The sequence below is a fragment of the Frankliniella occidentalis genome, unplaced genomic scaffold (genome assembly GCF_000697945.3).
Source record: "Frankliniella occidentalis isolate FOCC.00 unplaced genomic scaffold, Focc_3.1 Scaffold2, whole genome shotgun sequence".
Lineage (NCBI taxonomy): Eukaryota > Metazoa > Arthropoda > Insecta > Thysanoptera > Thripidae > Frankliniella > Frankliniella occidentalis.
Genome location: NW_026267132.1, coordinates 4,188,952 through 4,205,363, shown reverse-complemented (window position 1 = coordinate 4,205,363; position 16,412 = coordinate 4,188,952). Strand labels below are relative to the sequence as shown.

Sequence of the window (16,412 nt, the reverse complement as noted above, 5' to 3'; positions counted from 1 at the left end):
TGTAGATAATTAAACTATGTCACTTTTAAAAAGAACAGTATAATTTTGCCAATAAAATTGGAGAATTGACAACCTATGGTAAGTAGCCAATGGCATTTAAGGTAACATAAATCCGACAAATGTAATGCACAATCTACAATAAAATAAAAATTAACAAATAGGTATGTAAGTAGTTCCAAGTATAAATACTAATGTATACTGACTGTTTTTGATGGCCATGTACAAAATCGATCTTTAAAATTTCTTAATTAGTTTTCATACATTAATACTCAAGTATTCATAAGATATATACAAAAACATACAACGTTTGATCACCGACTTACGTATAATTGACAATGAGTAAAAAAGTAGAATTTAATTTTGTACTACCCTGTTCATTTCAAATGTTTGATAAGAAAACTACTTGGACCATTTCCTCTTAAATATTAAGTCAATACCTATGAGCATTAAAGAACACAAACATCTATACAGTAGTTTGGACATGACATGACATGGCATGTGCTTAAACAGAGCATCACACACCAATTGTAAAATCAAGAAGCCTGACACAAAACTTTTAAGAATTGTGAGAAAATACCCAGAACAACTTTTATCCTTATTTTCTTTACAACTTTACATTCTACCAAATACTGAACTGGTATAATGGCAGATGTAACATATAGTAATGTTTACATTATCCGCCAAGTTCAGGGTTCCACATTTTCTGTAACCATTAGATTTAAAATACTGGTACATATTCAATAGCATTTCCAGTAATGTCTACACAGACACCAATAATATATTTAGCTAATTTTCTTTTTAGGAGTCTGTTTAAATAGCCCTAAATATACCACACTCTATAGTTCAAGCTCACGGAAATAGTGCCTGCAGCACAGAGAAGGAATTGATAAAGGTTGATCACAGGGGTTGTAAAGCTTCCGCTCCTGTTCTGTGAGTTTGTCAAATGCATTTTCATACTCTCGATCAAATGAAGCTGAAAAAGTTATGAAAGTTTATGAAAAACAAAAGAAAAATTGTGTTGATTAGAGATTTACATTAGATGAATTTCAGTCTTACCCTGATGAATATTATCCCTCCCAAGTACGATGAAAGCAAGGAATAGAATGTCACGATAGATGGAATGACTGCGTGTCACCCCTCTTCCTTTTAATTTCTGACGCTCTGTTGCCAGCTTTCTTAGTGGTTCTAGTAAATCATTACACCTAATAGATGCTATAATCATTTCCATTACTCTGAAAAATAAAGCAATGGAAATCATAAACATATGTATTTGCAAAGGGAAAGTCAGAAACAAAGTATAGATAGAGATAGATAATAGGTACTAACGGTCTTGAGACAGTTGTGCGATCAGTAAGAAGAGCACTAATCAAAGAGGAATGCTGATCATCTTGCTGCCACAAAACATACATAGGAAGACCTACTTCCTCATGGAGGCGTGGATTGTCCCACATGCATCGAACAACGACATGGCGGTGATCTGCGCTAGTCCATGATGAATGGATGTTAGTCTGCTGTCTAAGTACAGTTCCAGACTGAAGACAGAGACCTGGAAGATGGCTTTCTACTCCAATACGCTCTAAAGCCCACACCTAAAAAGCACAAAATTACATAAATGAACGTTGGTAGCAGTAGTATTTGTTAAGTGAAGCCCCACAAACTTGTTTCATTAATACATACCATATTCCAAAATATGATGGGATGTTCATCAACAAAGCAAGGTCTGGTGAGGCATACATCACCCTCTGCATGCAATATATTTTCAAGTTCCTTGCGCAATACTAATGGGTTTAAGTATGGAACAGTTATGGGTTCCAGGGTAACAGGGTCTTCTTCAACCTAAAACATACAGAATATAAAATATCTTTAAAAATAGTGTGTTCAACAATTTATTTAATGAATTCAAAGATAGGTAAATAAAAATGTTAATACCTTAGGAGTATCAACAATTTCAGGAATGTCCGCTTCACCAGAAACAGGAGTTGCACCATCTTCGGGAACATTTATTTCTTGAATACCATTAGTATGGCTTGTATTTATTTCAGCAGAATTCTCATCTACAACCACGGGTGATGAGTCAAGTGCAAGCAAACTTGTGCCTTGAGTCAGGTCATCATCAAGAATTTCGGTTGGTTCAGCCACTTCTGTTGTGGGGGTGTCATAGTCAGATGTGGAAGAGGCAGCAGCCTCTGAAGGGGCAGCACCTGATGTTTCACTAACAGGAGTCAAAAACTCAGGGGACATAGCGTTTTCTGGGATCATTGACATAGATGGAGCGGACTCATGTAAATCATCTGGTTGCAGTGCTGGCTGTTTGGTTTCCTCTGTCTCAGCAACACTCAAAAGACTTCCAGAATTTAATGACATCCAGCTTGCTACTTGAGACAGAAAAAAAAAGACAAAACAATTAAGTACTGAGTAATACAAAGTAGAAAACATTTGAACCATGAGAAACAGAGTCATTTCTAACCTCTTACAGACAGAGAGCCTGAGTTCTTTCTTCGTGGACTAGAATGTAAGCTTTCCTGACTAATGCCTGTTGGAGCTTTCTGATGGCTACGATAATCCATAACTGTAATTGTGAGGAAAGGCACAGTAGCTTTGTCACAGAACTGACATCTGAAACAATGTAATAAGATATTTGGTTGGGCTTTTCCACAAATCCTTACTTATACAATATTGAGGTCCAGCAGAACTTACTTGGTGTTGAGATTAGAATCTTCAGGGGACCATCCTGCCATGATTTCTTCATCATAAAGAATGCCACCACAGTTATGACACTTTGAGCAGGTAGTAAGTATGAGTTTCTCGGCCACAGGTATTCGAGAATCACGTCTGTGTTTAGGGTAAAGGTTTTCTGGCAGTACTGGCATCTGTTGTGATGTCACAGACGATGTTTCACCTGAAACCAATCAATATTCTCATAAATATTACAATACAATGAGATTTATATGAATAGGTTAAAATTAGAATTAGTACCAAGTGGCTGCAAGTTAGATGAGCTTCCTTTGCGGCTGTTATCTCCAAATAGATCAAGCAAATTGCTTCCCCAGTACTCTAAATTTTGGGTGACAGAGGGTGAGAATTCACTTGAAACTTTTCTGCTGCGACTTGTGTTGGCACTTTCTTCAACTGATGAGCTTCCTTCCGGGTGGTCATCATCATAGTAGCTACCTTCACGATCTCTATCACGTCTAAACAATTGATAAAGTTGCATTTTTAAAAATTTCAATCAAGAAGAGCAGAAACTGCATAAAATGTCAAGTACTTACATATTGGTTGCTTTTGTTGGTGTGTTATTTGCAGACACAGCTTCCTTAATCTCATCAAACTTTTTGGCTACTGAAGTTGCAGCAGACTTCAAACTGTTCAGACCACCCATAAGAAGTTCACTAGATTTTTTTGATGTCAAGCTGCTTGGGCTGCTTGTACACAAAAAGGAAAAGAATAAGGTGATAAAAATTTGATGCAAAAAATGCAGAATAAGGACACTATCTTATAACAATTAGAAATAATAATACGGAAATGTCATTACCAAAATCCACTAAGGACTTATAACTAATACTTTGACTTGAAGAGCAAAGTTAAGTTGTAAAAATAATGACAAAAATCCCAAATAAAGACATTACAATTGGTTCAAATTGACTGCTATATCAGACTGTATTGCAAGTCATGATTTTTTCTAAAAGGGATTAAGTAGAATTGAACAAAATTACATCAAAGATCAAAATACTCCCTTTCCAAACCAAACAATACATAGAATTGCACCATATATGAGAAGGCAGAAAGGTACACTGACTGACATGTTTTTAACAAAACAGTCTTTCTATGATTAATGTAAATCAAAATAAAACCATGCATAGTAAAATTAATAGCGGAATAAGTCCAAAACATTACAAAATAGTACGTAAATAGTACATAATTGAATCCACATACAAAATGCACATTACACAAATGTATAACAAAGGCAGTACTGTGCTAAATTATACATGCATGCTCTAAATAGGAAGGAAGAGGGTTGAAGGGAAGGGTAAGAGCAAAGCTAACCTGAAATTAGTGATTGCATTTTCAATAATCTGCTGTCCGATGCGGAGGTCAGCTTTGCGCAGGCTAAACCTGCCAGGAGAATATCGGCTGCAAGAACAATAACATGCTACACTCAACACAATGCAGTGCAAACCATCCATATAGCTACAGATCAACGAAACAAAACTCAAAAGTGCACACAGATTAGATTAGTGGGACAAAAATGAAGGAGTTGTTTGGTAATATTGGTGTGAATCTTTGTCACTCTTGGGACTTTGCTAAGATATCTACTCATGCTACACTACCCCATTTATGAAAAGATTCTTCTTAAAAAACCTAGTATTTACCCCTCATCTGAGAATGGAACAGACACAGTGCACTTGAATGTCACTGGATTGGGGCTACTTTGTCTTTTCAGCGACAATACATTGGGACTACTACTTATTCTCACAGAACCTGGTGGTCTAAAGCAGTAAGAAATGAACTATCAGAACAAGGCGGAACAAGGGGATCACATAGAGCTGCGTCCAGACAAGAGGGTCGCTTGGGTTGCTTGGGTCGCTTGGGTCTCTGAGCCGGCGCAGAGGCCGCGTTTTGGTTCTCTGCGCAGACTCAGAGACCCCACAGCGACCCAAACAACCCAAGCGACCCAAGCGACCCTCTTGTCTGGACGCAGCTTAGGTGTGATATACCAAATGGACAATCTAAGTACAAAAATTAGAGTTGACAAGCTTTTCTTTCATACAGGAAACGACTCAGATAAATGTCTAAACTCAAGCATTGTGATAAATGTCAAATATTTTGATAGCGCTCTAAATATACAAAGCTTAGTGAAGCTAAACACTGTAAGAAGTACAACCACTCACCTAAATGGTAACTTGAAGCTGGATCCTAAACTTCCAATACTTGCTGCAACTGAACCTCCTCCACCTGTTTCACTTTGAGAATCAAGTGGCATGGTGATAGTAGATGATCGTTGCATTAGTTTTGTCTTCTTTAGGTCCTCTCTGCCTGAATCATAGTCCTGATCTGTTGCTACACGTTCGTCTTCATGGAATGTTGCACTTCTTGCTACACCTTTCTCATTGGCCTTTCCAGACCTTCTCCCTCCAAACAATACTGGGTTACCATCTTCATCAAGCACTAGGCTTATATTATTACTCTCCTCAGAACTTTCTCTTCTACAAGATTGAGATGTTTCTTCCTCCTCCTCGATTTCCCCCACTAGGGCTCCAAGAGGATCATTTTCTGTGACAGGCGTTCTTGTTGGACTCTTTGGAAGAGAACGCGAAGGAGACTGTTCACTAGTATCATTTTTTTCATTTACTTGCTGTTCTTGAGTCTGACCTTCACGCATGTTCCACAAGCGAGAACTCCACTGGCTGTTATTCCACTGGTTATTCCAGCCGGCTAAGAGACGTCGAGTGGGTGTAGTATGTTGGGATCCTAAAGAATCCAAATCATCGGTACTGCCCCCACGACTGTTCTCAGCAGAGCTTCTCTCATCTGGATTTTCTGAGAGAGATTCACGACTTTCTGAGTTCTGTGAGGGTAGAAATAATATTTATGTTAGATCAGCAAAAGAATTGGGAAATAGGGGAAAGCATGCACATGTAACTACCTGTGTTCGTCGAAAGTTGAAGCTTCCTCTCCTCCCAAACAAAGCTTTGGACACAGACGAAGCTCGAGGGAATGACACATTACGAGTGTTGTTAACAACATCAGTTGGACCATTTGTATTACTAGTCTCAGAAAAAAGACCTGACTTCCCATTTCCAGAGCCGTCATTTGTCGCAGGTGATAAACCTAGTTTCAATTTGTGAAGCTTTTCAAGAATACCAGCGTCATTAGCAAAACTCTCTGACCTAGAATCAGAAAAGGTGTGTGTATTTAAGTAAACTGAACACATTGAGAATTGAAAGAGGAACACTACACTTACCTCATTAAAATTTTGAAGTGTTCAGCAGGATTTGGTGCAATTGGACTACCCGGTTCTACAGTTGCTTTAGGACTATGAGGAGCAAGTGGAGAATGGAAAGGTGGGTTTTTCTCATGTTGTGATAGCCTGTTAGAGAAAGTAAAATCCGAGCAGCTGCCACTCCTACCGCGGGAGCGTCTAGGATTTACGGGTGAAGCCACTTTTCCATTTTCTAATACTGGAGATATAGAATCATGCAATGCATCCAAATCTTCGCACTCTTCTACTAGAGGAGCAGGTTTACCATCATATTGACTGGTCATCAACAAACCAGCACTGCTTTCAACTGAAATGTAAATAGAAAGGCTCCAGTTACACTTCTCAGAAAAACTGGGCAAGAGATTTGTTACTCAATATGCTCAATAGCACTAAATTGACTTACAGGGCTGTTTTTGAAGGCTTCCATTGCTGAGGAGAGACCCTCCACTCGGTCTCACAATACTTCCTACCCTACTTCTGAAGCGATCTAATGCAGCATAATCAGTTGAAGTTGAGCTAGTAATGGCAGATTTTCCTTTTCCTGCATCAAAAGTTCCTAGTTAAAAGAAAACAGATGAATTTGATGAGAACAAGAATAAAAAAGCCAAGAAAATGTGTATTTCACTGACAACAAATCAAGAGAGAGAAGAGAAAATCAAGCAAATTAAAAAACTTAATGATTATCCTCTAGCAGGATTTTGCAACAACCTTACACAGTAACTTCTATTTGGAAAGTGATCAAAGTAGAACAGAGAAATGTAATTAAAAAGGAAAACATATGCACTTCACTTCACACACAAAATAGAATTATGGGTTAATACATTAACAAGAGAACAAAACCATTTTTTTTCTTTGTTAGTTCAATATTGTGAATCTCCTGACTTTCCTATTAAACATTAAAAGGAGTCTGGGGAAATCAAAAAGTATTTTTAGAGTGAAAAAAACAAAAAAAAAAACAACAAAAACAGTTGTAAATGGTAACAGAAATCTCTATTGCCATATGACCGTAACAGTTGTTTCAATATTGTAATGAGTATATTTACAGACTTTTCCTTTAGTTTACACAAAAAAGTGAAACCTCATTGCTGACTGTTTTGTTCTCCATGATCATGAAACATCATTGCGGAAAGTTTCACGTTATAGACGTACCGTTCTTAAGTTTATTTTCTTCACCTGCTATTTGATCAATATTTTTGGGATCATTACTGTCCACAGATGATGTTTGAGAGGAAACATCTACAAAGTTATCAGCTCCGGATGATCCATCTTCTACAAAGGCAGAAGCTCTACGAGATACTTGTCCCTTGGAGCCAGCACGGCGGAATAAAGCTGCCCCCATGATGACATTTCTGTAAAAAGAAAGTAAGTAAAATAAGACATATTTTAAAAACATAGAATTAGGAGTCCTGCATACTAAATCTGAACTATTTAGATTCGGAAGTACTGCCATGAAATACAGCATAACAAATATTTATAAAAAGATTATCATTATACTGTCTGTAAAACCAGACATAAATAGGTTGATTGATCTTGTGAAAATTAGGTATTGTATCAGAATTGATTTTATGAATACATTAAAGACCTTTTAAACATAATGGTAAATAAACAATAAACATGGCTTATACAATACATGCATGTAGCCCAAAATCATAGTTTGAGATAAGAGATAAGCTTAACGCTCTGAAAATATTATAGCAAGTATTGAGTAATCTTCTGTGGGATGAAAACAACAAGACTGGGAGAAGGTAAGCTTTTTCTAAGCTTCAGACAAAGTAGGAAAGAAAAACATCAGCTGAAGGGAAAATCACTGAAGAAAAGAAAAGTAGGAAACAGTGGTTAAAGTAGAACATATGTTGGGGCAAAAGCATACATTTTATAGACGGCTAGAAAATTGTTATACATAGGGGCACATACTGACAAAAAATTCATATTTTTTGAGATAGAGCGCGGTGAAATAGGAGAAATGCTGTAAACAATTATTCTGGACTCAAAATATTTGACAATGATGAAGAGCAACAAAGAAACTTGAAGGGAGCTGGGACAAGAAGTTTCCATTGGGGTTAGTAAAATATTTAGACCTTATTCCCAGAAAGCCAAGAAAAACATCACTTCACCAATAAGCAGATATGGCAATTTATGTACTTGTTCTGAACTGACAGAAGCATCATTCTCTGTAGCTAAGATTTGCACACCTAGTAATTGCAGAGAGATCATGCTTTGGCACATAGTAATGTTGTTGGTTTGGATCAATGATATGATTGCAGAGTAAGGGTGGTGGTATTGGTGATAGCTCCAACCCTCCACCACAAACCTCCATTTCGTGGTATCAGAACTGTCCCACTGACTGGACAGATCCCCTCCCCATTGTCGCACTGCCATTCGATGAGCCGCCAACCAAAGATCTTTCCTGTCAACCGGTGTACAATCATGTCTCTGCGCTCATAGAAATAAGACACTTTTGCACAATTTAGTTGAAAGAAAATGAACATTACAAAACCAAGGGGAAAAAGAAATGTTTGAAAAGATAATGCAAACCCAAACTAATTGATGTTTAAGTAAGAGACAAGTCAGTACCAGTTCTCATCTGTATGGTGCACTAGTTGCATCAATTTTACTCATGAATGTCAGATTAAAGTACCAAAACAATAATTATTAACGAGACATTTAAAACCGTGAAACAAGAAGGCCAATTAGTTCTAAGGGCTTAAAATAAGTTAGTTTCAATTTACAAAAGTAATTGTCAGGAAGTATTGATAAAAGCAGTCAGTTTGATAGGAAAGGATAGACAGCAGATACCATACTTTAACCACTAACCCGTCAAGGTAAATTATATAGTATGTATAACTATGGTACAGTACATTCAGCTTTGGTGCAAAAAAACAATGGTTTGATTCAATGTTTCAATTCTACAGTTACAAGCTATGTGCAGGTAATACAGTCAGAAGATTAAATAAAAAGGACTGATGGATCTAGAAAAAGTCATATGACACCAGTCTGTGAAAAGTAAGTATTTAGTGCAGTCAGAGGTCAATAAAATAAAAACAAGGCAACAAAAAACAAGAATACTCTTCAACGTAGTATTAATATTTTTTTTCCTTTTTCAGATATCCCCAACATGGTACAGAGATAATGTAAAACTAACCTGAGCTTATTCCATAATAATTGGCTTGAATTATTCATATCTGATGGCCAAGTGGCTTCTAAGACAGCCCTATTGTAGAATCCATAGGTGATAGCATTAGGTTGGACTCCACTTCGCTTCATTAGAAAAAGAAGTTTGACTGCCAGAACTGGGGTGCTGTACACCCCACAAAGCTGCATCATCACTCTGTAGCAAACCTAAAAGACGAATTTGGTTAAAAATCCACCCATGTTCTAATATCCTCACAGCACCAATGAGTTTCAAATTAGTACTTCATCTGAGGGCTGAAGCTTCATTCTCTGCATCATGTTGAGTAGGTCATAGGCTGTGCGTAGGCATGTTGATGCTTTCCGTGGGTTCATCATAATATAACTGGGTAAATGAATGAACCATAAACTGAAACATAAATAAAATAGGGATAAAATTAAATAATAAGGCAAGTTTGATTTGCATTAAAGTTATAGACATGAGCGTGTGAGTTATACCTGTAACAAGTACCTACAAGGCACTTTGCCCAATGTTCTGGTGAAGATGCAGACTTCCGAGCTAACTTCTGAGCAGATTTTATCTCGTGCTTGGTTCTACGGGCCATTGGACTTCCGGGTACTCCTAGGCCTCCAGAGCTATTGCTCAAACGACCTCCTCCAATACGAAGGAGGTGCTTTACATCTTTCAAATCCTTTGAGCTGAATAGAGCAGGATTTAAAGTGAAGCGCTAAGCAAGCAAAATAATCATGGTTACACAACGGAAAATGCAAAATAACTGCCATTCCTGAAAAGTTTGCTCCGATGCAGATATAAATCTTACTCCGTTGTAAGTGTAGGCTGTAGTTGAGTTTGGTGAAGGTTCAGGAGGCATGATGAATACAGTTCTCTCATTGTTCAGGGCCTCATCAAGCTCAATTAAATGAGTAACACTGTCCTCAGAGTTCATCTAAATTTCAAAAGAATAAAGGAAGGATTGTGAACCAGAGAGTAAAAGAGGAGAAAAGAAGTGAAAAAAATGTGAACAGAAACGCTACCTTTTCACAACAAATATCAAAAAATGCCAACCCAGCATCCATATCAGAGACAAAAGATCGTTCTTCAATGAAACGAATAAACATCTGTGTTTTCATTACAAGTGTGTAAAATTTATGATATGATTTGTCCCTGGAGCGTAAAAACCCTACAAGTAAAACAAGTATTAAACAAAAACAGACTTAAGTTGAAAATATAATTGATAAGAACCATCTAACTAACCTCCTAAATTAAACAGGGAGTTGGGGTCGGTTGTACCGATGGTGGGGGCTTTCGTAATTGGCATTAAGTAGACACGGTAGCCTCTAATGATTGAAGCCATGAATCTTAAGAAGGCCTCCTGAATCTCCAACTCTAGAACTTGCTAAATTTTAAGATGTTTGCAAGTGTAACATTTAAATTAGTAATAACGTTTTATAATATAAAATAAAATATGTCATTCCATTAGAAAACAGACAAATATAAAATGAAGGACAAATTCATACCTCTTTTCTTCTCATCTGGAAATCTCTATCAATACCAGCATCATGAGAAGAGTCTTGTAAACTACAATTAATGTAATTTTCCATGCTTTGGTTGACTTTCTGATACAAAGTCTCTAAAGTATTGCGAAGGGTACGAGCTGGCTTTTTGGGTAGTATTTTAGTATTTAGATTGCGTTTTTCATCACATCTAGAAAGAGTAAAAACATCACTGTAAGAAAGGCAGGCAAAAATAAATAAATCAAAATCAACAAATTATTATGGTTAAGTACTTACAATGTTATTAAATTAGTGTCAAGGTCAACACAAACTACATCAATTGGAGGATCATGGAGGTCAAAGAAACGAGAATCAACTCCTATTAAAAATGGGAGAGGTGCATGTAGGACCTCAGCAAGGCCCAAAGGACATAATGGAATGTAAGGGCATTGCCACTTGAAAGGAAATATTATCATTGAGATGGCTTCTGCTACAGCAGTCAAAACATCAGGCCGCAGTGAATGAACAAGAATTTTTTGTTCAGTGAGAGCACACAAAAGAACAAGCAAACAATTGTCAGGGCCTAAATTGATCAGCAGACTACGAAATCGGGCTCCACTCCTTGGTAATGGTAAATCTTCAGGCTGAGTAAGTATGACTCTATCTGCAGGAGAAAGTTGAACCAGGATTCGTGGACGTTGTGGTGAAGGAAATGGTACGTCTTCCAAAAAATGAGATATATATCTGTGAAAATATAATAAGCAGTGTAAAAAAATTAAAATGTTTAATCTGTAAATCTGCTAATTGGTTGAGTAAATACAGCTAGATTTATTTAAATCAGTAGTTTGAAAATAATATACCACCTTTCAATAGGAACAGGTTGGGGGCCGCTGCAAGCCATGCTATACAGGAACAGAAGGAAGTGTTCAAAAGTATCAAAAAATGGCCAATGAGACAGCAGACAGATGCACTTGTTCACATTGTATGTGTAATCTTCAGGATCTGCATCTTTGGGTAGTTGGAGGAGTTCAATTTGTTCATCAGTTAGTTGTTCTTCAGGGTATGGCTCATAAAAAGTTATTGCAGATCCATAAACCTTTTCAAAAACGACATATAAGATCAGGTTGTAAATTAATGTCATGTTATACCATGCTTCATACCGGTACTTAGACAAGAAACATACCTTTTCAGATGCATCTGATACAGTTAAGACAAATGTTGAAAACACAGGTCTAGGTTGCATTGCCTTTTTAGGCCAACATTCCAAAGAAGCACCCATAGGTAAGCAAAACAAGGGAACAGATACAGGGAATGGAAAGTTTGATAAATCATGTCTTGGGTACCGAGACAAAATATCTGGCTTATAAGAAATCAAATTAGCTCTGTTCATTGATTTCTTGTAGCACAAATACACAACAGATCCAACCTGAAAAAAAAAAATAGATTAGATAAAACAGTTCAAGATCAGAAAATTGAAAGATGAAAGCACAGTTAGTGTAATAAGTACTACCATTCCCTTGTTGAGATTTTTCTTCAAAACACAGAATGCAGGTGGCGGGTCCTCTCCTTTGCTTTCAATTATAACACATACATCAGTAACAACTAGTTCATTACAAGGCATGGTGGGTGATGCACGGCGGTAGGTCACAAAAATGTGAGCAGTGGAATTGTTCACATTTGCAATTCTTCCATATGGCGTTTTCTTAACTACTTCGGCATCTTGCATAATTCTTTCCTTTCCCTCATACATAACTCTGAAATAAGTTGAGTTATAAATGAAAAATAAAATTTTGATCAAAATTGAAACGATTTTCCAAGAATACTCACCCAATATCAACAAGAGGAGGTTTATCTCTCCCTCTTCTGTAGCAAAGAAAAACTTCAGGGGTTCGATAACTTCCATGGTTTAAATTTGCCGGTAGCCCTTTGATGAGTTAGAAAGGAGGAAACTTTCAGTAATACACAATGCTTCTAAAATTCTTTGATGTAAATCTCATTATAGGATAAATTACCTGATGGAGTTACTTCTAAAAGGGAAAAACCTGGGGGAGGAGATTCCCCAAGGCTGGGGAAGATGACAGCCAAGTCTGTGATGGGGGCTGGCCCAACCAACCCACTAGGCATTGTCCCATCTCGAGACACATCTTCTAAATGCTGAGGTTGTGGGGGTAACCCAGCAACAACAAAGTAGTCAGCAATGCGTCTGTCATCCATCATGAAACAGTAACTAATTCTTTGTTCATGTACAAATCTGAAATATCACAACATGATTATACTGAGAAAATTTTAAAAAATCAATATATGGGATAATCCAGTACAAAAAATTGACTATGTAAGCACTGGCAAAGTAGAAGTTGACTGAATAGGAATGTAATGTGACAGGAGTTTAGTTATTTCAATGTTATGATAGGTTAGGTTACATGGGCTAGGCAAACATGAAAAGAGCCTAAGATGATTAACACGAAATTATATAAGTAGCATCAAGAACAATAATGAAAATAAAACTGTAATGAACTAGATTTTATCTAAATTATTGAATAACGGACTGAAATAGAGGTAACAGATGTAGGTTAGCTTACCACCATCATGACAACAGTAGTAAACATTCGACGCAAAAAACAAGGTTCGACAGTTCGAAGGTTGCGCATTTTAATGAGGTCCCAGAAAAAAAATTGGTGTAGGCGCAGTCCTGCTCTATGACCCTCAGGCTTGAGTGAGGGAGTACAAAAAACGATTCGCACTCATTGAACAATCATTGCATATAACAAACAAACACAGTAATGGCGAATGACTGACGACCATTTCCCCTAGAATATATTTTCATGACATGTGAACACCCATGATCTGAAGAACAAGGATCATCACAAAAACTATGTAAAAATCAACACAATAATTTCTGTCTTTGTCATTGCCTCGGCCTCTCTGTTGATAAATTTAGCAGCCAGCAAGCGTGAAGTTGGAGTTGTTCTTGGATTGATATTGGTATTAGGTATGTGACGAAAAATTCATTGTTACGTATTTTGGCAATTTCTAGCCTCTATGCAGGGTACGTCGCCGCGAACTGCACCTTTTTCAAATGTGATGGCCAAGACATCAATAAACATAACCTGCGTGTGTCTTGCTTGCAGTGAGTTTTCCTTTCACTATAACTGTCGCGACCGGGGTTGTGACATTCACTGTACAGCATAATATATTACAATTGAATTTATACAAGCTAAATATACAACTGTACAAAATGGTTATTGCCATTGGCTTTGAAGGCAGTGCCAACAAACTTGGTATTGGTATAGTGAAAGATGGAGAGGTTCTGTCAAACTGTCGAAGAACTTACATTACACCTCCAGGGGAAGGTTTGTAAACTACTTGGTATTTTTAATGGGTTTTTTTTCTTTCAGTTTACCAAGTTTTGTTTATTGCATTCTTAACATACAGGATTTCTTCCTCGTGAAACTGCTCAACACCATCGTGAGAAAGCCCTTATAATTCTTCAGGAGGCGTTGGATGAAGCAAAAGTAAAACCTCAAGATATCGATGTTGTGTGCTACACCAAAGGTCCAGGCATGGGAGCGCCCCTTGTGTCCACATCAGTTGTTGCCTTGACTGTTGCTCAACTGTGGAACAAGCCTGTGATTGGAGTTAATCACTGTATTGGTCGTATCCTTTTCTCTTTATGGGATCTTTCCACATTCCACATTTCTGTGCAAAGTGTTTCTGTGTCAACATCCTTAACCCCTGTTTTCTAGACATTGAGATGGGGCGGCTAATCACTGGGGCAGACAACCCCACTGTGCTCTATGTAAGTGGAGGCAACACACAAGTAATTGCCTATTCTCGGCGAAGGTATCGTATCTTTGGGGAAACGATTGACATAGCTGTAGGAAATTGTTTGGACAGATTTGCAAGGGTACTTAAATTGTCAAATGATCCTAGCCCAGGCTACAATATTGAGCAAATGGCCAAAAAGTATGTATTATTCCAGAAATCAACTGGAGTAGTTTCTTGTGTTCTGTATTTATGTTAAATTTATGATTATAGCGGGAAGAAATTACTGAAAATGCCGTATGTAGTCAAAGGTATGGATGTTTCATTTTCGGGTATTTTATCTTTTATGGAAGAACGTGCTGAAAGTCTGCTTGATTTGGGAGAGTATACTGCAGAGGACCTGTGCTTCTCCTTGCAAGAGACTATTTTTGCCATGCTTGTTGAAACCACAGGTAATTCAATTATTAGCAATACTAACCATTTCACTGTGAGTGTTTTATTTCAACCATTAATTTTAGTTTTTGACATTTACTAGAGAGAGCTATGGCTCACTGTGAATCTTCTGAAGTCCTAATTGTAGGAGGAGTTGGCTGTAATTTAAGACTTCAAGAAATGATGGGTATTATGTGTAAAGAACGCAACGCCAAGCTATTTGCTACAGATGATAGATTTTGTATTGATAATGGTGCTATGATTGCTCATGCTGGACTAGAAATGTTTTCGCATGGTTGGAAAACATTATGGGAGGAAACTACATGTACTCAAAGGTTTGTTTGGGACTTAAAAAATCTGAAAAGAAAATGTTCCCTGATATGACTAGTCTCAAAATTATAAAATGCTGTTCTGTTTCTTACAGGTATCGCACTGATGAGGTTGAAGTCACTTGGAGAGGAGAGTAACATTATTTAAAAATTAAAGGCTTTTGGTCTGAGAATTTGCTTAATCTGTTCATAAGTGTCCGAAATTACCTGGTAATATTTGGATATATTGCTCATACCAGAATGCGAGTCTTGTAACTGACATGTAACTATCACAGAAATTTTATTGCACTCAAGAGATCACTCATATTCTTCAAATCTACATATAAAAACAGTACAAATTCAAAAACATTGGAGTCTTTTTGTACTAATGGGTAGGTGAGTTAGCATCACAGTGACCCACCAAGACCAAAATAGAGGTCCTATGGGCAGCTTCCTAGGGGTAACGGTTTAGGAAACTTAGTCCTTAATGTATTTTTCTCATGTTTTACCATGGTGTTCAAAATATTTTTATAGATTCCCCGTTTCAACCTAGTATGTCAAAGGAATTTTCAGGCATGCTGTGCCTCAAGGCCCAAGGGAAAAAGGACCCTGAGGCTGAGGACCCAAAATGTTTTCATTGAGGAACTTATCTAGAAACCATGAAAGAAATCTGTCAAAACTCACCCACCCTTTGGAACAGTAAGACTCATTGCATTTCTTTTTACTTTGTATAAAACTTGATTCTCCAGTCATATTTTTAGAAAGAGAAAACAACCTACAAAATATTACACATATCTCTTTGTACAATATCTGACTTGTCACTTTGACCCTAAGAATTATTCACATTTATTGGTTTTCATCACAGAACTGACAAGACAAGATAACTACAAACAGCCTATATTTCAAATGGAATTCAAAGTATCAAAATTTAGTATCATCAAATCGTTGCATAATTGGAATTATGCTTTTCAGTCTTTTTCTCCACTGAAACATACAATTTTTTACATATCATGTCAAATAAAGACAAATATAAATTTTTAAATTATGGTTTGCAAGGTGAGGCACATGTGCCACATTTCAACTGTCCTCAGATGTTTTAACAATTTTATATTGATTGGAAATTCTACCATTATAAAATACATTTACAATAAAAAGAGCTATAAGAACAAACAGTAAAACTGCAACAATAGAAAAAACAATGACAGTCTTTTGATACCATGCGGCAGTATCCATGGCAGGAAGCAGCACTTTTGGGTAACAAAACTTCTCTGCAGTACTCATCTGAAACACAATGAGTAAATGTCAAA

General features: G+C 37.0%; 3 protein-coding genes across 9 annotated transcripts in view; 1 reads left to right on the top strand and 2 right to left on the bottom strand.

The window, feature by feature from the left end:
- On the bottom strand, positions 1-13,526 carry LOC113213680 (DENN domain-containing protein Crag). Of its 6 annotated transcripts, none has more exons than XM_052264268.1 (30): positions 13,183-13,526; positions 12,616-12,854; positions 12,431-12,527; positions 12,114-12,357; positions 11,787-12,029; positions 11,467-11,699; positions 10,901-11,347; positions 10,628-10,814; positions 10,365-10,506; positions 10,145-10,290; positions 9,931-10,056; positions 9,608-9,837; positions 9,395-9,518; positions 9,123-9,319; positions 8,292-8,387; positions 7,130-7,329; positions 6,384-6,536; positions 5,963-6,287; positions 5,645-5,888; positions 4,890-5,566; positions 4,371-4,487; positions 3,270-3,419; positions 2,977-3,191; positions 2,698-2,899; positions 2,468-2,616; positions 1,930-2,375; positions 1,678-1,836; positions 1,327-1,589; positions 1,057-1,232; positions 1-973 (listed from the first exon to the last, which is right to left on the bottom strand). In XM_052264268.1, exons 2-30 carry the CDS (start codon positions 12,818-12,820, stop codon positions 837-839), a joined length of 6,330 nt encoding a protein of 2,109 aa, XP_052120228.1. In that variant the 5' UTR covers positions 12,821-12,854; positions 13,183-13,526; the 3' UTR covers positions 1-836. The 6 variants fall into 6 exon arrangements, with proteins under 6 accessions (XP_052120228.1, XP_052120230.1, XP_026288587.1 ...); XM_052264270.1 differs by having other exon boundaries at positions 1,930-2,372; positions 13,183-13,525; XM_026432802.2 differs by lacking the exon at positions 4,371-4,487 and adding an exon at positions 4,045-4,131 and having other exon boundaries at positions 13,183-13,525.
- A 48-nt stretch (positions 13,527-13,574) lies between these two features.
- On the top strand, positions 13,575-15,299 carry LOC113213682 (probable tRNA N6-adenosine threonylcarbamoyltransferase). Its single transcript, XM_026432812.2, has 7 exons — positions 13,575-13,592; positions 13,732-13,953; positions 14,036-14,257; positions 14,347-14,566; positions 14,639-14,817; positions 14,901-15,132; positions 15,222-15,299. Exons 2-7 carry the CDS (start codon positions 13,839-13,841, stop codon positions 15,262-15,264), a joined length of 1,011 nt encoding a protein of 336 aa, XP_026288597.1. The 5' UTR covers positions 13,575-13,592; positions 13,732-13,838; the 3' UTR covers positions 15,265-15,299.
- A 90-nt stretch (positions 15,300-15,389) lies between these two features.
- Positions 15,390-16,412, bottom strand: part of LOC113213681 (furin-like protease 1) — a 139,077-nt gene continuing 138,054 nt past the window's right edge. For both annotated transcript variants that reach the window (XM_052264341.1, XM_052264344.1), the window contains one exon: positions 15,390-16,386. In XM_052264341.1, the coding sequence (XP_052120301.1) occupies positions 16,183-16,386 (204 nt within the window). In that variant the 3' untranslated portion in view covers positions 15,390-16,182. The remainder of the gene's footprint in view (positions 16,387-16,412) is intronic.